General features: G+C 35.5%; 1 protein-coding gene across 5 annotated transcripts in view; it reads left to right on the forward strand.

Moving 5' to 3' along the window:
- LOC128998235 (trehalase) overlaps nucleotides 1–24,248 on the forward strand; it is a 108,328-nt gene that overhangs the window by 33,678 nt on the left and 50,402 nt on the right. For 2 of the 5 annotated variants that reach the window (XM_054424280.1, XM_054424279.1), the window contains exon 1: nucleotides 13,427–13,755. In XM_054424280.1, coding sequence (XP_054280255.1) covers nucleotides 13,667–13,755 — 89 coding nt within the window. In that variant the 5' untranslated portion in view covers nucleotides 13,427–13,666. Of the gene's footprint in view, nucleotides 1–13,426; nucleotides 13,756–24,248 lie in introns of those variants that run through there. The other 3 variants (XM_054424278.1, XM_054424281.1, XM_054424277.1) reach the window with 3 other exon arrangements.

Raw genomic sequence — 24,248 nt, forward strand, 5'->3', positions numbered from 1 at the left:
TATATAATGAGCTTTAAATCACGCTCCCTGTGAAAGGATTCTTGTATGTTTTAGGTTCGATCAAAAAATTACTTCTTAGTATCACTTTTGATCATTTGAACATTTTTATAATATATCATTTACAGTAATTCCGAAATGTCGTCGTGGTTACATTTAATTTTGATTTTTTGTCCATTCCTACGCTTAGTATTTCACTACACTACGTTCTACGTTTCTAGAAGTAAAGCCGGGTTTTCCTAGGCGCGGAGTCGGCGAGCGGAGAGAGGAACGCGGAGAGCGGAATTGAAATTAACATGGCATTCCGCTCCGCTTCTAGGAAAACAGTAACATTAAATTGCCTAAGACAAGTGGAGTCCGCTCTCCGCGTTCCTCTCTACGCTCGCCGATTCCGCGCCTAGGAAAACCCGGCTTAAGGAAACTCCTGCCGTTTTCAAATGACTAACAATCAATCTACAACTACCCTATCCAACCCGAATCCTTGTTTTTTCCACAAATCGATTACTTGATCAATTTGTAAAAAAAATCAAATATTGGAAAAGTCCATGAACAAAAATTTAAATTGTTATCCTTCGCAGTTATGGACTCTAAAAACACATTAGTTATACCATTCTGGGCACAATTAAAAACGTATTCAATGTCTAGTTTTTAACGTTATCGCTGTAATTGGTATGGTATGTCTAGGACCCATACTAGCCACAGCACCCCTTGTGGTAAACACAATCACTAAAATCTCATTGTTTTTGTTTCCGCGTCGACAACATGTAAATGAGTAAGATTGCATAACAAATTAATGGACATATTTTGATTTGTCAAGAATAAATGAACTTGGTTGTGCTATTTTCCCCCCTAAACAGATCTGGAACGTAAGTCAGTGAAGAAGAGATTTCAATTATCCGTGAACTTTATCATTTCCTACCGAAAACTTAGTGTCAACTTTCAAGCGTTTACATTAAAAAATGTAAAAGTAAATCTACATATCTACATGTCTACATATTGACATATCTTCATATGTAGGATCAGCATTAAAACTGTAGACCTTTCTCATCATTGGTAGCTAACCAGAATAACTACATTCCGTTGTTGAACATTTAATATGAACAAAATTTTAATTGGAAAGCAATATTTAAATAACATTTGTGTAGTATGCATAATATATCAAACAGCTCTGGTGACCAATGCTATGGATAATCAATTTAGTAATAGAATAAATACTTCAACATTACTGACTAATATACATAATTATTTCATGTGATTTTGTTAAATGATTGAAGTGGTTAGGTATAAATATTATTTATTGTTCGACGATGCTGTAATTCGTCACGAATTCAAATACTTCAATAATTCAAATAATTCAAATTTTGGTTGGCAAGCTTATCAAATGGTGCAGTTTTTAACATATTCCGACACTTTCTTTTTTTTGAGAGAGAGGGGATGAACTTGTCAGAGTAGAACACGCGTTCGTTTCAGCTCCGCTATATTTGACGACATTTTAGTTATTACGTGAGTGACTATTGACTTTTTATAACAACTATACTTTTTTAAAGTGCCGCTAACTATTTAATAGTGAGTACTGTGAATAACGTGTTTTATTAGCGTTTTAAAGCACAATATACGAACTTAACCTAACTTAAGACTTTCATGATTCGGTCACCTCCGAACCTGCGGTCAGGACATAAGGGCAAGTCAGTGCTGCTATCTGCCGTGGAGAAGCGGAACGTCCAACGCTCCTTATCAGCACCGTCTCCAACCACCAGCGCCAGCCCGCCCTCGTCTGTCACAACAATGCCTAAGCAGACTACCTCCAACAATGACAACATCGACCCGGCCTTGCTTGCTGCGGTTGAGGCGGTCGTGCAGAGGGCGGTGAAGACAGCCGTTGAGGCAGCTTTGGCTTCGTTCAACCAAGAAATTTGCAAGCTACAGGACGACGTGACGAGCCTACAGAAGAAGATTGATGAAGTAAACAACAGACTGGCAGAAAGAACAGATGAGCTGGAACAGTATCAGCGGAGGGAAAATATTCGAATATTTGGCGTCAAGGAGACGAAGGATGAGAGCACTGACAACCTAGTGGTTAAGATTTGCCGTGACAAGCTTGGAGTAGAGCTTTCAAAAGACGCCATCTCCCGTTCCCACAGAGTCGGCAAGCTACAGGAGCCGGGAACTGACGGCAGGGAGCGGCACCGGCCCATCATCGTCCGGTTCAGCACCTACAGGGCCCGACGGACTGTCTTCGACGTGAAGAAGCGGCTAAAGGGGACCGGAGTCACAATAAAGGAAGACCTGACACAAGTTCGTCAGCAGGTGTATAAGCAGGCGGTGGCACGGTTCGGCGTGGGAAACGTCTGGACCCAGGATGGCAGAGTGCTCTGGGTCGACAAGAGCGGGGAGAAGAAGGTGGCGACACGTCTGGCCGATCTACCAGCTGTGGTCCAAAACTCTACTTCAAGTGACAGTTAAGGTTTTATTTTGATTTATTTGCCAGTATTTTTCTTTTAAACCATTTATTTTTTGTCATGCCTATTTTTTCCCACAGCTATTTATATGTAATCACTAATATATTTTTATCATTATTATTTTTCCCGTAATTTTTAAATGTATAGGTACAATCACTTTATCTCAATGTTCAAATGCAAGAATATTTTACACAATTAATTATTGGATACCTTAATCACCGTAGAAATTGCATGATTTTTGTTTAACTGAAACATGGGTATGAATGTATATATATATTTTATTCCTTTTTTTAATATTCTGAGTCTGACAATATTTAGTACTATGTAGTTTATTTGTTATGTTAAATGAACTAAAGTTAAAAGTCAATGTTTGGTTTATATTCGTAATTTATTGCTAATTTATTTATATTTATTATTTTAGTGATGAGGATATTATTTTGCACGGTTAAAGTATCCATCAATAATGTATTGTTTTCCCATAAACTTATAGAAAAACGGAAATGCATTTAATAGTAATTAAAAATATATACACTATATACATATTTAGTGCTTATACTGGAGAATATTAGATTTATATGGAAATTGAATTCAAAGTATAGTTAAATTTCATTTTTGAATTATCTGTTATTTAGTTTTGAGTCTGTATATTCTATTATTTTTTGCACAAAGTCATATTTTTCTGTTTATTTTTTAGCGGAGCCACACAAGCGTGTTGTTTTGTTTTGTACAGGGATTTTCTTTAATTTCAGTATGTATGTATGTGTGTGTGTGTGTGAGTGTGTATCAGTGATCGCGCCTTGTGCAGTGGTTTTGGGGGCGCCTGTCGTGACGTCGCGACCTGTGGACCCGGGATAGCGAGTCCACAGCCGCATAGTGCTCGCCACAGCGACCCGCTTATCTCTCCCCCCTCCCCCATCCTACACCCTACATTGTCCACCGCTGATTGTCTCTCTCGCTCCTTATCTCCATATCCTAAACACCTGAAAGCGGCGCACATCAATGCCCAGTCTTTGCGTGCTCACATTGATGAGGTTAGAGAAATCTTTTATCCTGGAAACTTTGACTTGATTAGCATTTCTGAATCCTGGCTTAAGCCGAGTATTCATTCAAATGAGGTGTCTCTCCCTGGATATGTGCTGCAGCGAAATGATAGGATTGGTAAACAGGGCGGTGGCGTTGCGGTGTATATCAGGGAGGATTTAAAGTTCAAAACTATTTTTTCTTCACCATCGGAGTACTCGGCTGGGCCAGAATTCCTATTAATTGAGATTAGTTTATCTGGAGCAGATGCGCTGTTACTAGGAGTGTGCTACCGCCCACCAAGATCAGGGCATCTGCTCAATTTTGAAAATGCCTTGCTTAATGAAATGTTCAGATACAGTCATGTTTTGATCATGGGTGATTTCAACACTGACTTACTATCATCGACTCATAACTTTGAACACAGACAGCTGACTACTTTGTTTGAATCATGTAACCTAACTGTACTTCCACTCGATCCCACACATCATGTTGCCAATTCTGATACCCTCTTGGATCTAATCGTAGTGTCCAATCATCAAGATATCATTCACCATGGGCAGCTTCCAGTCCCTTCAATATCCAAACATGACCTTATTTTCTGTGTGTACTCAATCAAATCTCCTAAGCCCAAAGCAAAGCTTATTAAATATCGGGATTTTAAAAATATGAATGTTGCACAATTCATGTTAGACGTTCAACAAACTCCGTGGCACTTCATTCAAAATTTAAATTCCGTCGATGAAATGGTTCATGAGTTAAATTCTTCCATATTAAATCTCTTTGACAAACATGCTCCCATCTTAACAAAGCGCGTGACAAAAAGAAGGCCTGTTCCATGGATGACCCCTGAAATCAAAGGTTTGATGGCTAAACGTGATAGCTTAGGTAGAAGAGCTAGGCACTCCAACAGTATCGAACTAAAACAACAATATTGTAATCTTCGTAATCGAGTTAAACAGCTTTTGCGAAATTCCAAACTCAGATACATTCATGCACTTTTTGAAAATCAAAAACAGCCATCGAGAGTTTTATGGCGTAAAGTTAAAAGTCTTGGGCTTGGGAAACAATTTGATTCTCAACCAGTACACATCCCTCTAAATGAGTTAAACGTTTACTTTTCTTCTAGCAGTCAAAATACCAATCAGCACAAAGTCAATAGTTACTTGAATGAATTAGTCAACTCTCCAACCCCGCACCTGGGATATCCCGAGTTTAATTTCAAACCAGTTATTCAGTCTGATGTTTTGATGGCTATTCGCAGAATCCGAAGCAATGCTGTCGGTTCTGATGGGATACCTATCCGCTTTATCAAAGACATCCTCTACGCAATCCTTCCTACTATCACGTTCATTTTTAATGCATCTTTGAGGCACTGTTCTTTCCCTTCATTTTGGAAGTCTGCCATTGTCCGTCCCCTAAAAAAGATCTCAGCACCAACTCTAGTTGGGGATTTCAGGCCGATAAGTATTTTGCCCGCTCTATCTAAAGGCCTAGAAAGGATCGTTCACTGTCAAATCACTGAATTCATCACTGAAAATAACATTCTATCTGACTATCAATCTGGTTTCAGATCAGCGCACAGTACAGAAACAGCACTCCTTCGAGTGACTGAAGACATTAGACTTGCTATGGAGCGTCGACAGGGAACGATTCTAACTCTGTTTGATTTTTCCAAAGCATTTGACTGTGTTAATCATGACTTGCTGGTGCAGAAATTAAGGGCAATAGGGTTTTCCCAGAATTCTCTTAAATGGCTGAGATCTTATCTGTCAGATAGGCAGCAATGTGTGGAGGTTGGTGACACAAGATCAGACTGGATGACTGTTACATGCGGTGTGCCCCAAGGATCAATCCTTGGACCACTGCTCTTTGTACTGTACGTCAACGACATAAACTCGACCTTGACCAACTGTAAACACCACATGTACGCTGACGACTTACAAATCTATGACTATTTTACTGCAAACAACGAAAATGACTGTGTCAGAAGGATCAATGAAGACGTTAACCGAATAGTTACTTGGACTGAGAATCATGGACTGAGACTAAATCACGAAAAGACAAAACCGATTGTAATCTGCCACCCTCGACTTCGCCCTTCAATTGACTTAGACTCAATAAACCCAATCACAGTCGGTGGCAAAGCACTGCCCTACTTTGACAATGTAAAGAATCTTGGCATATCTTTCAACTCTTCACTTACTTGGGACACAGCAGTTACGGACACACGAAAAAAGGTTTTTGCCTCCATACATTCACTGAAAAGATTGCAGAACTTTTTGCCACAACACACAAAACTTCATTTGATCAAATCACTTGTACTGCCCCACTTCAGTTACTGCAACTCATTGATCAACGACATGACTGTGATTCAGGCGGATATGCTCCAGCGGTCTCAGAATTACGCTTTGAGATTTGTCTATGGTCTGCGACGTATGGAGCATATCACACCATACTACCTTGAGGCAAACATCTTGAAACTAAATTATCAAAGATCCATCAAAATTTTGTCATTAGTCTTTTTAATTTTGAAATCAGGCTCCCCGAAATATTTTACATCAGATTTTAAATTTGTGTCTCAGGGTAGTTCACGAATTTCTCGTTCTTCTTCGATCACATTGCGTATACCTCATCATGTGACCACCGCTTATGACAGGGCTTTTGTTGTTACCGCTTGCCGTCTTTGGAACAACCTACCCCTACACATTAAATCCCTTGATAAACGTTCCCAGTTTGTGGCGGCACTAAAAAATCTCTACTTTGAGCAAATGGTCTCGGCTGGCGTGTCCTAGGGCTTCTGCGTCTTTGCGCGATTACTGGTGCGTATGCGTGTGAGAGTGTGAAAGTTTTTTCTGTTGTATATTCTATTAATTTATAATAATTACTATTTTTTTAATTAGTTAATTAGTTAAATAGATTGAATTTTTGTTAACTTGTACTTGATGTGTTAAATATGTGTTTTTATATTAGATTAAGAAATGTCATTGTATTTTTATTTATTTATATTTAAGTTTGTCAGGTTAAGTGTAAGAGAGGGCCATGTGGCCCTAACTTTGCCTGGTAAAATAAAGAATTTTTCATTTCATTCATTTCATTTCTTGTATACAGGGTGTGAACAAATGCAATAGACCAATGTTTTTTTTATTTTTATCAAATATCTTAATTTTATCTTTGAATCTATTTACAATGGAGTTTTTACAACTGATCCCCGTCATTTTTCTATTCTTATTCAACATTTAATGTAGAACACGAAAATGTCATTATCTACTCAAATCCATTTACAGGTAATTGAGAAATAGCTGTGTTTATTCTTTGGGAAGCTAATTTTTAGACTTGGAACCTTCTATATGCATCATCACACTGCATTTACTTTGTACTTAAACTAAAACTTTTTTTGTCACACTGAGTACCAATCACCCATTACGTTACTAGTCCTGAAAATAAGTGTTAACCGAACGAGTGTTGTCGTGACTCGACTTCGTCTCGCACGGGATTACCATACGATTCCGGTAAACACATTTTGGACGAGTGGCGTACGATGTTTAAATCCACTCCACACATATTACTACCAACTAAAGGACTAACGATCACTAGTCATAACCTCTAAGAGAGGTTATGTTTTTGTTTATAACTACTCATTGCCACCCAAATACAGTATAATCAGCTGATTGGTGTCCGGTAAAACTCATTGCAGTACAGTAGTACGCAATGAAACTCCATTTGATTAAGCTGGCGGCAAACAGCTGTTTTCTGGACTAAATCCTTGCGTGGGAAGTTCGTCAAAATAGTGTAGTGTGGCGTAAACGTTATTTACAGCTTTAAATACATTATATAAAAAATCCTGGTATCTTAGGAATTACTCCCACAGACGGAACAGCATCTCTCCATGTGTATAATACAAACAAGTGTGGGCCGAGGACACAAAAGAGAATAATGTGCCCCTTTAGATAAACAGTATTAAGTAATCACACACATACAACTGATTATATAAACAAAACTCAATTGTACCAGTTAGTTTTGTAAAACCATCTTTCTTTTATTTAAATCAACTCTGCAACTGGGTAAAATTGTATTTAAACTTATCGAAATGTTAACAACGTAAATGTCTAGTGCAAATGGTCATGTGCAAAGTCATGTGGTTTCTTTTTGTTGCTGTGGAGAGTGGAGTCATATCAATTTACTTACAAAATCTCTACCACGAAAATACAAACTTCCACGGGATGCAGCTTGAGTGTACTTTAATAGTCTTGGAACAATAATTTGTTAGTCGTCTTCGTGATAGGGTCGGCCGAGACACCTCCCTGGAACCAACAGACAATAAGCACTTGTATACCACATCTTCTTTATAATACACTAAGTATGCAGATAGGGGATTTTCCTTGGGTGATTTCACATGTGTTTTCTCGCGAAGGTATTCCGTTTAACGCAAATCTCTTCTTCAGAATTTGCGTAGCTGCTGATCAAGATTAGATTTGCAATGTCTTATTGGATATTAGTCGTTTACCTTCAGACTAATATGAACCGATCGGACGTTACAAGTGACGCAGAGGGGTTCCCATGCATTCTATTAGAGATGGTTCTAAATTAAAAACAAGTCCTCCTTGCATATTATTTAGTTTTCTACTTTGGCGAATCTACAGCTTGGGCCCAGAGCCACCAAGGGCGTGGCATTAACAGGAATCTTACATCCACAACAGCAGTTCGCTAATAAACATACATAAACACAGGCATACAATGAAAAAATTATGCTACAAATTCGTATATGTAGAAACTTCCTTAAGGCTCGTCCAAACCGAAGCGGGAAAGTGGCGGGAGCGGTGCAAGAGCGGGAAGGGTGTAAATGACCGGCGGGAACCAGCGGCAGCGATACGTGGCGGGAAAGAGGTAGCCCACACCGAAGCTGCAGGCAGCGGGAAGCGGGACGACTTCTCAGTTCATTTTCATTTTAGCTACAGAGTGGTTGTGTTAAGTGAATGTTTGTGTTTTATGCGTTCATTTCATGAATCGTAATAATGTAAAAGAAGAAGCTTTGCTCTTGCTAGCAACAGCTGAGGATGAAGATGATGCTGCAAGACGGGGATCTGTTTGGGTTCATGAAATAAATCTAAATATACATATATTTGGCGAGTACCATACCCTTATGCCGGATCTAAGGAAAGACGAAAGGTGGTTTTATATTTATTTGAGGATGACCATCGCATGTTTTGATGGACTGCTGGATTCCATAAAAGAGGAAATTCAAAAACAGCATCTTAACGTCTTGGCACCAAATGAGCTATGTAACCATGTTTTCCCGCGGCGGGACGAGCGGGAAAATCCAACATGTTTCAAACCGGCGGGACGATCTAACAACGCTGCGGGACGGCGGGAGCGGTACCGCTCTAGTGTAGGCGCTCACAACACCATGTGTTCTAAAATCCCGCGCGGGAATTCGTCCCGCCACCTTCCCGCTCCCGCCGCTTTCCCGCTTCGGTTTGGACGGGCCTTTAAACAATCAACTTTGGCAGTTTTTCTGCAAGATTCTGAGTTGAATTTGTGGGTCTAACCTCATAATCATAGTACAATTTAGATTAAGATTTTCTCTCTATCTCTCTGTCCCTCTAAATAGTATCAGGAAAAATGAATGACTGTTTCTGTTAGCGGTATTTAAGTGGATTTCTCCTATAAGGAAGGAGCTATTACAGTAGGTGGCATTCTAAGACCTTGACCCTGAACCGATGTAAGTTTTCTTAAGTCACCAGATGATTTCGGTCCGATTTTGATTAAATTTAGCATGTATAAAGCGAGCTAGCCAGCAAGATTAGGTCATAAGAACAGGTGTAATGAGGGTTTGTAATTTAATGAGAATTGGGGCTATAACATTTTACTCTTGCCCAATTTTCATTACAGCCATCGCGTGAAACTAAACAAATAATAAAATGTGTGTCCTGAAGCGTTGTAGTACGATTAAATGCGACGTAGGAAAATTCCCTAAAGTTTTTCTTATGGTGAAAAAGTAAATGGTTATAGTTTTTGTTTGTTTATGGATATATATTTTGTCTAATTTAGCAGATTTTTTATTCCTTACTGCCTACAATTTACATATAAAATAACTCGTTTTCTTCCCTCTCCCTGTAGCATCAAACCTGAGTTCTCGTAAACCTAATGTTATTTAAATAAGGAAAACCCCTAACATTTTTTATGAAATATTTTGGGAAAAATCAGGTAAATAGAAATTGGTTTATTATGTAGTTTTGATGCGGTGAGTTACTTAATAATAATTTCCTCATTGCTATGAATCCACAATAAACTAGCGTGTAACGGCAATTTAATTTATTCTCAGAGCGTAAAACGTTCTAGATAGCATAGGGTACTGCGTATTGAACTTTATGTTTTCGTAGGCGCATACATAAAGTTCATATTTTATGTAGGCGCATACAGTATGTTTTCGTTGTATTTTATTAATGGGAATGAATAAATAATAAAATATACCAAAGTTTATGCATTTAGGCAATCACTGGTATGGCGAAAAACATATTATAACTGATATTATTTTAAGAAATTTTTTTAGAAAAATGTGTAATCAAATAGTTTTGTAGTTTTGGTGAAACTACTTTTTTTTTTTTTTTTTTGCATGCCGTACACTTTAACAACCTTACTTCTTTTACGAAAGTGATCTTGCTTATGGACTAATTCATTCCATTAGCTATAATTACGCTGTTCTAGATATTCCATTTTAATGCTTTTTAAGCTGTTTGCAGTTTTAGAATAATAAAATAACTTAGTTCAACTAAGCCCCTGCACTACTACTAATGCTACTAATACCAATGCCGAATGACTCCTATTTATTTTAACACAACATTTTGAATGCTAATTCGAAAGGGCAGCTTATCGTAAAGCATATGTTATCTCCCAACCAACCATTATAGAATTCAAGTACAAGAGTATGGTACTTTGCGTCGGTTAGTCAATGGTTCTACATAGCAGCCGGACAGGTGCGGCGCATGACGAGTATTCTGTCACGAATGATGACGTCATATATCTCGTCAAAAATTGAAAATTTTAACGAAATAACACTAGATCATCATCCAAAACGACATTTGGGAAGTTCATTTGAGTTTTCATATTTTAGCCGTATGAGTATGAGTGATAAAGCCAATTTCGGTGCCACATTCAACGTGTTTGGCAAAATGTGATGGGTTCATTAGATAATGTTCTTCTTCATCTAGTCCATGTCTTCTACTTCAGTTCTCAAAGTATGTAATATAACCACGTTGGGGTGTCGATAATCCGTACAGCTTTTCTTAGAAAAAACCAACGTGTGTTTATAGGCTTGTTAAAACAGGCGCATTGAATGTTACGACTTGATTTGAACTTGATTTTTTCATGAAGAATGGAGTATTTTGTGTAAAACTTTGTCATTCATCAATAATTCGTACTGGTCTTTAGATCAACGACGAGGGAGAACACTTTTGGGAATTTAACTACAAGATAAACGTATGTTTTCAACATTTTCGTGTCATACTGGTAGTCGGTGTCGGCGAATTTCCCTGTGTCAAACAGTAGTTAAATAAAGTGTTTTTTTCATTGTACAGGGTGTGTTGCGCAACCCAAATTACAAATACCATAAGGCACTGTTTAGCGACAAAACGAGCTCACATTTTGGTTGATATGATTGTTGCATAGTTATCTAAGTAAAAAAATGAAAAAAGAAAAACGTGTATTTAACCCAAGAAAACACAAGAAATTTCAACTAAAACAGAGAGTAGTTATACAACAATACAATACAACATTTGTAAGTTCAAATTTGCCGTACTTATGGGATAGGCCTACATGGGCAGGTGCCTGTGCGTAGGCCTAATAAGCCCAGACTAATAAGGTATGTGAGTATTGCTAATAAGTCTCTACTTGGCGTTTTCGCAAGCTCTATTTGAGGATACAAAAACCCCATATTACGTCTTATTTACAATCAATTATCAATAACTAAACCTCATAAATATCTGGAACGATGTATATTAGCTGATAGGCAATGAAGTAAAGAAAACAGGGATACCATCGTATGAGCTGGTTTTGTTGTTAAAAGGTGTCTCACGGTAGTTGTAAATTTTGGGGGTTTGTTAAAAAACACCCCGTATTTGTAAGTTTCGTATTGATTCCAAAATTTGTAATTACAAAAACATTTCAGTAGGCTTACTTCACGGTAGCCTACCCATAATAATAATAAAAAAAAATTATTTGGTGTAAATGGTCAGTACTAGATATTTCGGTTAAATTTAATAGGCTTGTGTATTATCATATACTAGCAACATAGCCCGTCGTGGTTAAATACAACGGTCTTTAAGAAATTATGGTTATGAAATTTGCATACACTAGTTTACTCACTAATTATTGTTTTTTTAATAATTATTGGTACAGAATAACACGAAACACACAACATAAGAAAAAAAAACTTTAACCACAAATGCAAATTGTGAACAAATAGATGTGAACAAAGATAGATCAATGATATAACAATACTGTACAACAAACATCTGTTAAATTACTAAAACATGTTTCATATGATTAAATTATCCATAACGGCTCACCCTTTACTGCCTGTAATTAAAAAATTGAACTTTCATCGTTAATTTCAAATCTACATGGATAAAGATTTCCATTAACCTATTAATTAATAAAATCGGTCCAGTACCAACTGTAGATTTAGTTGTACAAAGATTAACAAAAATATCTGTAATTCAGTATTTTCTAACCACTATAAATGTGGAGGTTGCTTTACTTAATTGCAAATAACTTTTAATTGGTGAGGAAAGTGACCAAAGTAGATGTGATATTCTGAATGAAAATAAAAATGTCCTACAAATTACTACTATGTAATTCCTGGAAAATACTCAATAAAAGCAGCCAAAAGTTGGCTACAAATAGAAACTTGAAATAGAAACTTGAATGAAGCAGTTTTTAATGTAATTTTTGTTATTTTTACCTCAAATATTTAATAAAATTACTGTTTTATAATGATTTGCAAATCTACACGAATTAGGCTTTCCCATACTAACGACCCATAACGACCCATTAATTAACAAAATCGGTCTAGTAGAAGAGCTGTACAAAATTTAACAAAAATATCTCTAACTCATATTTTGTCAGCTGTATACATTAGAAGCTTGCAAATAACTTTAAAATGGCAAGGAATCGAATAAAGTGGAAGGTAAAATTATGAAAAAGAATAAAATTTCCTACAAATTGATACCATGCATGTCTTGAAAATACTCAAAAAAGGTAGCCGAAAGTTGCATTTAAATTAAAAATATGAAAACCCCTGTATTCAATGTATTTCTAATGGTACATTGTTAGGTAACTGTAGGAAAACATTTTTTTTTTAATTTTCCCACCATAAATCATAACAAAAACCAACTTTCATAATTATTTGCAAATCTACACAAATTAAACTTCCCAACGACCCATTAATTAGGCTAATAAAATCGGTCCAGTAGAACTCTTGATTTAGTTGTACAAGGATTTTTAAAACTGAATTATAAATTAGTATATTTTGGAACCTATTAAATTAATTTTGGAGTATGCCTATTTTTTTTTATAGGCTACACGATTGTATATTTCCTTTATATACCTTACATAATTATCACCTTGAACATGGTAGATAAAATAATTATTACAAGTGCATCTTGTGATGGTTCAACATAGAAGGATTTATTAATCGTTAGTTACATTAGTTACAATAGTAGTGGTGGGGATCACGGCCTTGTGAATATAGTTAACACCAAGGAGTATACAACTGACATATATAAATTGATACATTACAGGAACCAACAAATTGTTTTGCGACTAATACGATTACTCTACAAGGAGATTCGCCCCTTCAAGTGGCGACCGCCAAAGTATGTTGCACGCAGTGAGTGTGTGTGTGTGACGGTGACACGGTCTCACAGTTGTGTGTTGAGCGAGTCGCGGAGGTGTGTCGGCAAGCACCAATAGTAGTGGAGGGCTCGTCACCACCACTCTACCCAGCACAGCACCACACCAGTACACCAGTACCACTCTACCAGCACCAGCACCAGTCCAGTACACGTCTGTCTGTTGCAGGGATGGCCTCACTGTACTGGCGAGACTAGCACTTCACTACACACCAGTCTAACCTAACCTCCACATCGTACTGTGGTACTGTGCAGTGTAAGTGTACGTTAGTGTTCGCGATGATGCTCCGTGTATCACTCTTCCTCGCACTCGTTATCGTGGCCGCAACCCCCGCAGAATCCGAAAGACTCCCCCCTACATGTCAAAGGTAGGTGAAATCATAAGGGTTGGTTTTGGGTTTGTACTACTTGTATGAACAAATATTGTATCATTTACAATTTAACTTATGTTATCTCACTGTGATACTGGATAGAAATGTTATCATTTTATTAAGGGTGGTTTTTTTTTTGTAAATTGGTAGTTGTCTTTTGGAACATTTAAAATTTACGTCCTGTTACAACGAGCATCCATAAACGTTTAGTTTAGTATGATTGAAATTTAAAAATTTAGAATTTTTATTTTATAGAATTATAAAAAATTAGATATTTGGAAGTAATTTCAAAGATACATAGAACAATGAATAAAGTGGGTAAAAGTAATAAGTTTTTGTATTTTTAAAATTTAAACGCATTCAAATTTATGATGTTTTCTTGATTGTAATAATTATTCCAAAAAAACATATAATAGTAGCCTAAATTTCTTCAAAATGCACTAGTTTTTTATTTAAACGTCATCATATTATATAGCCTAACTTCTTAACGTTATCACCAAATCATTACGTTAGCTATACTGTAATGTGGGTGAAAGTACTTGGTACTGTGTCTATTGATAATCTTTTAATATATTCACTGGTATCTAGTGTAAGTTTTTTATATGTATAAAATTTTATTCCGTTAATAAATGTATGTAACTTGCATCACGTGTTTCGAATCTTGTAGGCCTACAAAATAATAGCTAAATGGCAAAAGAAAACTTTAATCGATACAATTATCGATAAGGCTGATAAAAATTATCTATATAACATAGTTCAACTATCTAGTTCTGTGGCACGTTTTGGTTGTAAAATAACTTATTATAGACACGTGAACACTCTAAGTATTAGTGTATAATTTATATTTTCCTGCTGTTCCTACCAACAATAAAGGCTAATCATAGGAAACTTTTTTCGCGTTTATTGCTCGATAAAAATATTTCGCAACTTAAATTTAAAACCTTTGTCGGTGTGACAATAAAGTATATTGCACATAATTTTCCAAAAATCAAAATTTTTTCTGGTAACTAATAAACGTAGTTATTTATAAAACTTGTATACACTTAAAGGCTTGTCAGCTCTGCCGCGTGCTTGGTTATATAAAAAAACCTTCGCAACCAAGAACTTTCGGCAGAGTCGTAATTGCTTTCCAGTATCTAGGCCCTACGCTGTGCACGAAGCTTTAACAATTCTTAAGCTGTACATAGAAAATTGAAATAAAAAAAATATTAAAAATTAACATCAGAGCAATTTCAATTTACAACACATGTAAATCATAAGACACTTGCAATATCAATTCACCGCAAATTAATTGTTATTATTAAATTGTAATAATAATTGAGTGTGATTCGATTTTTCGTCTACAGTTGGTACACTGGCTAATACTTAAATTCGCACGAATTAAAGGAAATGCAATCAGATAGTTTTACAATGACTAAAGCTGACTTGGTATTGAGTAATGTTGACAATAACATTCTATTCTCAGTAATACTATATTAATTTGGCTGTTATTTATATAATATGTAGATTTCTTTCAAATCTTGTACAGTCAGCAAAAAACACTGCACTTCTTTTGTTCTGTTATAAGCCTTTATTCAGTCGTTATTTGTACACTCCGAACTAAACCCTTAAAATAACGTTTCTCACTTAGTATTTTATACACGCACTGAATACTGTTCACATACACAGTCAAAATTCCGATATTTGTAACTACTCTTTAATAGGGGTTTCTGAAATTACTATTCGCACAGCTCTTTTTGCAAAATCATCAGTATCTCAAATATTGTTTTCTCGTCGATGGAATGAATCCGTTAGTATTGTGAGTTTTACGAACACTGCTTACTGTGTTTGTCTACAAAGATAACGAGACGTACGTCAATCTCCAAGAGATCTGATAACAATCTTATGCTGACAATTTCAAAAGTTAGTTTTTACCAAATCCGCATATTTAAGATCTGATAAATACAAACGAAAACAACTGATACCTTTAACGGATATTACAATTTAAGATAAATTCATTACTTCTATACAGTTATGAGTTTCGGAAAATCGAAGGATTTATATGGTCTGAATGTAATGAAGAAAAAGATGATTATTATTGATAGTCTTAAATTAAGGGACATTTTTGCAATGTTAAGGAATTTAGTATTTATACCCCTTCATTAATATTATAATTAAATCGATGTATCATTCGTTACTAAAACTATTTATTATCTAACCGTTACGTTTTGTAAAATTATATATCTTTTATAATCAAACACTCTTTATATACAAAATTGTAATTTAACACTTTGAACTTCGTGAAGTACTAAGTATTGAGTGGAAAATATTGTTATTTGTAAATGAAAGAATAAACTCGCCTTATTCAATTAATCGCTTAGACATGAATACAATATTGAATTACTTAGTTTAATTTTAAGGTGTAAAACTCATAACTTGTTAAATAAGCAATGAATGAAAATATCTTCGCCAACTACAAGTCGCTCTTCATCTCTGTTTACGCTAACAAGCCTGGTTATATCTTGTAACACCCATGGAAGGTGGAGTCGATAGTACACAATAAACTATCATATATCAATACATACATAAATACTGTCATTTCAAAAACACGAATCAATTCTTATATATAAACAAAATTTGTTAAGACTCAATATGAATTTGATTTATTTTAATTGTCAAAAATAATTTACCTAAATTTTAGACCTTGGGCTCGCTATGAGACAGGGAACATACACTCGAGTACGTCTAAACGGAACCGTGATATCAGGAATAAGGCTATTAAGCTTTTGTCAGATAATGTCTAAAAATACCATCGATCATGTAATTTAAGAAGGAATTGATCAATTTGATCCAATCCAATCCTTATTAAGTTGAATTGTTCATCGATAGATTTTGCTTTGACTTAGGGTATGTTTAAATCATCATTATTATTACCGTACTGTATTATTATCATAATTAATTTTTAGCAAACGTCATAAAGGCGCGTACTGTAAGCTCTATGTGAAGGCTGATTGTAGATTAGAGATGAGATCAGCTGATTCTCCAGCCAGGACCATTTACTGTATTTTAAGTTCTATCAACAACAGCTGAGTCCTGAGAACCATCAAAAAGCTACTGGATTTTCTTAGGATCGAACCGGCGACCTTTTGATTACCAAGTAAGCACTATAACAGCTACCTAATGATAAAAATGGATATTTAACTGTCTGATGACATTTATCTCCAGAATATTGAACTTTTGAATAAATAATGCACGAAGACTACAAAGTTGAGTATATTGCGACCATTGCGACTGTAGTTGGCTGGCTATCCGTCCAAGTCCAATCGCTTCACCATGGACAGTTTTGTTGTCCAACTGCCCATGGAGCCTGGGAATCGCTCGTCCTTGGATGAAGGAAGTGCTTCCTGCAGATCCTGTCATTATGGGCACTCGCCAGCCGTCAGTAGGCAGTAGTCATAGGCTGCTCCGTGGTCCGTGGTCTGATCCTGACCGTACTAAACACCGACCACTCGGCCGCGGCTCCGCGACGGTGTGAAAGTGAAATCGATCGTCATGTTGATTATATCTATTACCAGTTTTCTTTGGCTACAGGAATAATGAGTTAACTCATTTGAAGGGTTGGGAATTGAGATAAATTATGCTGGGTATTACTTCTCTATACGTGGTCTGTAAAGTTTAATCCATACGAGTAGTTTAGTTTTTCACAATCGATAATGTCAGATACGATCATGGTAAAACCTAAGTTTTCTCAAAAGGAAAGTCGTAGAAATTCCCAAAAAAATCCGTTACACATAGTTTAAACTCACAAAGCTAGAAAGTTAAGATTAGTGTGATTGAACCTTGTTAATAACAAGGTATAATTACAGAGTAAATCTAGGGACAATTGATGAAGGTCTAATACCAATCAAACCTCCAATCAAGTTTACAACAGCATTATTCTCTTCAAAACCTGTCTCCAACCATAATACGTATGGTTTTGCTTCTAAATATCCAGTTGTCAGCTGATTTTCAAGAATATACAAGTCGTATGACCAAGTCGCCAGCTAGTTTTCAAGAATGTCCAAGTACTATTTCCAAGTTACCAGCTGTGTTTCATATTATTAATATTAACTGGACTGGTATCGTATTCCCTCAAAGATATGAAATATTCCTTGTTCGTAAACTTATTTGTCTTGTATATCATGTGCACTGGGCGCCGGGTTCTCTCATTGTAGCATAGATTAAAGGAGTAGACAGTCTAACAACCATTACCGGGGTGCTACGTTTCAGTCTAACGTATCATATTGTTGTGTACTGACGATGATTGGGATTCACGCATGTAATACTGTATGCGGGTGTTGTATGTTATGGTATTATAGTATACTATAGGGTGGTTTACATAATGATTAACCAAACTATATTGCGGCACACACTCACTGATGTACTGATGTACTTGCAACAAAACGCAATGTAATTTTCTCCCTATATATTTGCTATAATACCGATACAATCTAGACAGTTTCATCTCCCGGGTGTTATCTTTGTACATATTACGAAACAAAATCGTGAATGAAGTTTGTTTATTCAAACATAGCGTATAGAAAGATATGCTTTATTATAAAGTCGAATAATAACAAGTTTTTGAAGACAAAATTTCCTCATAGTAAATTGTGGTAGTTACCTGAATTACACACAATTTAAAATGGTGAAAATTTCATCAAACTGTTCTACACACTGAAAAAAAACTTTCTGATTATATGATCAATTATTTCGATGATGGCAAATCGTTGTGATTAAATTAAAGTTGTATCGCCTATCTCTTGAGTAGCACTGTTGCCATACTACATACCATTACTACCATTTTGTTGGTAGTTACTTTTGGCACGGAGGCACAGTTTTACCACGCGTTTATACACGTGCACAGTTAATAGGCGCAACCGTCCATATTTATTGAGTTTCCACTCCAATTATTGAGAATGAAGTTATTTAAACGAGTTATTGGTGAAGTTACCCAACTGTGTTTTATGATACTATAAACGTACTTTGATTTTGTATAATAAACTAGTTTCTTTTGTGAAACACAATAGTTATACTTTGAGCACTTTTTTATTATGTTTGCTGAAAAATGTATCGATACCCCAATTAATTAACCAAAACAATAATATTCTTTGACGGAAAAGAAAGGATGCTGATTCGATGATATTCAATAATTCGATTTCTCCTTTAAAATAAGGCATAGTATCAATTTGGTTGAATATAAAAGTGCAACAAGTATTATAAGAATATGCAGAACATGATAATTTATCCAGCCACTCTGTACATAGCTCATGATAAGCTTTAGTTTTCGTTATAACTACTTAATATATTGTGATGGTCTTGTCAAATTTTAAAGCCACTTTCTACATAGAACAGGTGTTTATATTCATCGAATTCACTGAATTCAAACGATTGATTTTGTCCAACAACTTTGAACATATTTGTTGTAAATAAATTAATTGAAAAAGTTTACATTATTTCACATTGTGAGGGTTGTGTCCCTCATTTAGCCACTCCGTACATAGAACTTAGTTTAACCATCCTTTAATCTATGGTTTAACCATAAATTAAATCTTAACATGTTTCACCGCTTATTTAATACAATGTGGTTTTTCACATACATTTTTAAAAAGCACATCAATGCTCCTTTCAAAATGAAAGACTTGAAGATTTAAGAACGCTGGAGATTCGAAAGACGCAGTAAAGTCTATAGTCTATAGTTTTCCGTCTACTTATTGCGTGCTGTAAACATAGCCTTTTTATTGAGCCCTATTCCTCCTAAACGGAACATATTTAACAATATGAAACACTAAAAACGAAAAAGAAATAGAATATTCATCATAATCAACACCCTTTTACTGATTGGCCCGTGAACAGGTGGGCCAACGGTAGATACAGTAGAATATTGCATCTACCTATGTGGAGCGCCTCTTCTGTTTGACCATTGTCACATCTGTCAGTTCCATGTTATGTGTCAGCTGACATTATGCGGACCGGTAAATCCGCAGACACATAACGGTCCATATCACCTTGAGACTTGCATATGTTGGGTGGGGCCACGCCGTCTAGCTGGCTCATGTACCACCCACAACAAACAGTCGCACATTTTAGATCAAGATTTTTGTGAGATGTAATTCAAATTTGAAATATATAATTTATTTCCAGAAAAATTAAATGATGACACAAACATGTATTTTATGAAATCTCAAGAGTATAAGTTTCGTAAATGCATAGCTATCAATGTAAAGACACGCACACAAAACATATAATGAATGAATGAACTTTTTTAGGAAGTGGTTCAAAATGAAAATATCGGTTTGAAAGAAAGCAGTGCCGTAGCAATAAACGTACGGTAGGAAATACGACATAGGCCAGAAAAGTAAGCTTGGTTTTAAATATTGTGTGGATTAAATAAACTTAAAAAAATTATAAACGCTCTATTACCTCACAATTTGACGTTTTTGACAGTAAAAAGGTTGACTATTGCATTAAGGAGCCAAGTTTGGTAGAATGGTAGAAAACGTGATAAGGTCTTAAGTTTAAAATTTGAACAATATAGTGTATAGCCTAATTTTGTTAAACACTTTGAAATTTAAAAATCCACGAAAACTAAGCTACAGTTGACAATGCAACCGGTAAATTTCATTGCGAACTTTGTGAATTTTGTTGCTTTGATTTGAAACGCCTTATATACTTACTCATGGCACTGGTTTGCAGTTCATACAATGACATTTCAACTGTTCCACTAGATCTAGGAGATGTTGTTCGTTGTTTCAAAATAATAATGGAGTTGCAGTTTGTAAAATGGAATTAATTAAATAACAAATAGCCAACAATTATATCTGGTGTATCTCGCCAGCTTTTATTTCAACGTTTAAAGAATGTTTAGTACTTTTATTTGCCCATATCTCTAAGATCAACAACGTAAAATAGATTCTTAGTAATATCGTAGCTGTTTGTATAGTATTATACATATGTACGAACTTTATCTTCATCATCCGATTTTATTGGAGCAGATCACGCTCTTCCAAGTTGAGTTTAATCTGGTAAAGACTATCTTTAAAGATAAGACGAGTTGTTCCAATAAAAACTATTGCATCATAGCCTTGCTGAGCTATCAAGGACTGTCATCGATAAATGAGTTTACAAAGGTTATGAAATTTACACCTTTTAACAAACACCTTAAGCAATGGTAATGAATATTAAAGAAAATGTTAAGTCGTGAAATAATGTACTGATATGATATTCCCTATACTGTACTTTACGTTAGTTGGTGTTCTTCTTTATGAAGCGTGGTTGTGACAGTAATTTGTTCTCTTTGTTATTGTAAGAATAAACAATAAACCAGTAGGAGAAAGTGTCACATACCCTTTTATTCCTCGGGATGTACCTGGGATCGAATTCGTCCCTCTCGCACTCAAGTTAGAGAAGCTAACCAGATCATTTGGTTGGACATACTTGCCTACCGATTCCAAAGACCCAGGTTTGTCAGCTGGTAGTTGGGAGGTTGCCAAGACAGTCACACGAGGACTGCTCGTGGTCACCTGACCGGTGTGAGGCTGTACATCTAGATAGGCACTGGGTCCCTCACCTCAATACTCACAATCATAAACTCTGTCTGACAAGTAGGTAACATAACCACCGTCCTGAGGAATAACTTCAACAGGACCTCCTTTCCTGGACACTCTTTTATATTTTCACTAAATTTCTCTTGGTTTTAAATGAGGAAAACTTAGTGTCCAAAAGCGTTTTTACAACTTTATAAATAAATCTATAGACCAAAGTCTGTCTTACAGGTTAAGTGTAAGAGAGGGCCATGTGGCCCTAACTTTGCCTGACTAAATAAATCATTTTCATTCATTCATTCATTCATTCTTTTGCCAAGGAATAGGATGAATGTAGCAACACGAAAATGTAGTACATATATAGTTCTATGAATGAACTTGATAACTCCTGTATAATCATCTCTTGTTTAGGTGACCTGTTCAATTTGTTATTGTAGAGTAGGGGTTGTACGCTAACGCTAGAGACGGGGCTATAGAATACATCGAGGCTGGAGAGAAGGTGATGATAATTTCCGGTGTAATCCATTCCTTGTTCCAGGCTTTATTTTGATGTTCGACATCTGTTAAACACTAGTGTACTCAATGTACGAGTAGAACTTCTATGCAGTCCAATTTTTCACATCGACGTCTTAAAATAATCTCATTTAATATTGGCCAGAGATAAGCTGGTAATATCTGAAAAATCCAGTATAAATTGGACATTCGGGCACAGCATCCGCATGTTAATATGTTTCTTATTGAACACTAAACCAGACCGATTTAAAAAGTTCGTTATCATGTAGTGCAACTAGTCATTTTGCAAGGACACGTCCGTATAAACATTTTACAGTAATAATGCTTTCTAATTTTATCTGTTTCTTTTAAATTCGATGAAGGTCATACTGAGATTTCCTCAACATAGTCTTATAAATAATAATGATACGAGCTACTGTTTCACTTAACGGGACACCCTTGTGTTTTCTTAACCTTATTCTGTATGTTTCATATTTTCCTTAGAATATTACGTTAAATGAAAGGGGGGTTTTAATTGTTTCCAATATAAGTTTTTGAACTCAACAATGGGCATGTAAAAGTAATTAATATATTTTATTGAGAAATTTCGGAGGATGTTCATACTTTATTTGTGTCGAAAGTATGTAATTATAAAGTAATAAGTTTGATATAGTTTTAGCGAATTTCCCATATAGGGAATAAGCTATTACCGTAGTACTCATTGTAAGACCTGGACCCGGGACCGATTTAATTTTTCATTTTGAGGTCCCTAGAGGCCAAAAACACCATCCGTTCAAATATATTATGTGTCCGTTAGCGCGATAACTCGAGCAAAAATGATCCGATTTTGATTAAATTTGGTACAAACGTGTAAACCTATGTTTATTCGAACGAGTTCGCGACCCAGCATAATCGGACCATGGGAACGGGGGTTTATGGGGGATTTCATGGGGTAAAAATGGGGTTTTCCCATTTTTGACCCTAAAAACAAAAAAATTTGCAATTTCTTTCCAAACCGTTTTATAGAGCTTAAAAAAGAAATAATTTAGTATATTAAAGCGCTGTTGTATGCCTAACGGTCACGTAGAAAATTCAAAAATAGTGTAATTTAAAATCCCCATGTTATTTTTATGGAGAAAATGAAAATTGTTGTAGTTTACTTGTTTTTGGATATATAGTGATAATATTTGGAAAATTTATTTATTTCATCCTATACTATTGACGTATGGTCAAAAACACTATTTACATTCCCCGTAGCAGCAAACCTAAGCACTCGTTAATTCTAATGTTTTTTAAATAGGGAATAAATATGTCTTATTTATGGAAATATTTTAGTAAAAATGTAATCAGACAAGTTGAAATTCGCTTAGTCTGCAGGTTTGCTGCGGCGGTGGTATTATTTATATGCAAGTATTTGTCATAAATTAAGCTTCAAAAACATCGACAAACGGTTATTGTATAATTGTTTTACCCAACAGATATCTAGCATACTGCGCTCTTAGAATAACAAAAAATGTTATCTAGCAGTAAACAACTGGTGAGCGCTAAAAACACGTTTATCCAACTATTAATTGCCTCGTTAATTTGCGATATCGGGTCATCAAGTTCAAATGACAACATTTTTATTTATTTATCTAAAGGCTCACGTTTGCACACGCTCGCTCTGCGCAACGATATCACTTTTATTACTTCAATTGTGATAGTTTCTTGCAGAAAAATATGATAATCCCGTCACTTTAAGTGTTTGACTTCTTGGTTATCAAGTTCACAATTAATTAGAACTGCGCTGTACAAAGCCTGTTCATTAAATTAAATGTAACCCCCATTAAAGTCCTGTTTGTTTGCCGTGAGGCGAAGGGATAAGTTGCCACAGCGAAAAGAATTCTTAATGAATAGTCTTTGCTTTCTCAAGTTTCGACTGATTTCTTAGCGGTTTTTTCAAAAATATACACTAAAAAATATAATTACAAGTGCAATTTAACTAATTTGGAACACATTACATTAATTATTTATCTTTTTAAATAAAGTGCATAAGGAATATGTGTGTTTAATGAACTTAACCTTATACCACGAAGTAATCATTGTTTTTTTATTGGAATAAATTATTTTTTATTTGATTTGATTCGAGAGTAGTATTGTGAGGATTATATCCTTTTATATTAATATTACTTTGTAAACTGATATACAAATAATGATAATAATAGCAATAATGGAATAGTATATTACGTTACTAGTCCTGAAAATAAGTGTTTACCGGACGAGTGTGGTCGTTCCCGTGCGAGACGAAGTCGAGTACGGGATTACCATACGAGTCCGGTACACACATTTTGGACGAGTTACGTACGATAGTTTACGCCATACTACTAAATCCGTACAAATCCTCATATATTTCCACCAACTAAAGGACTAAAAATCACTAGTCATAAAGAGGTTATGTTT

This window comes from Macrosteles quadrilineatus, unplaced genomic scaffold (assembly GCF_028750875.1).
Source record: "Macrosteles quadrilineatus isolate MER2022 unplaced genomic scaffold, UCM_ALF_1.0 Scaffold_7__1_contigs__length_78375512, whole genome shotgun sequence".
Taxonomy (NCBI): domain Eukaryota; kingdom Metazoa; phylum Arthropoda; class Insecta; order Hemiptera; family Cicadellidae; genus Macrosteles; species Macrosteles quadrilineatus.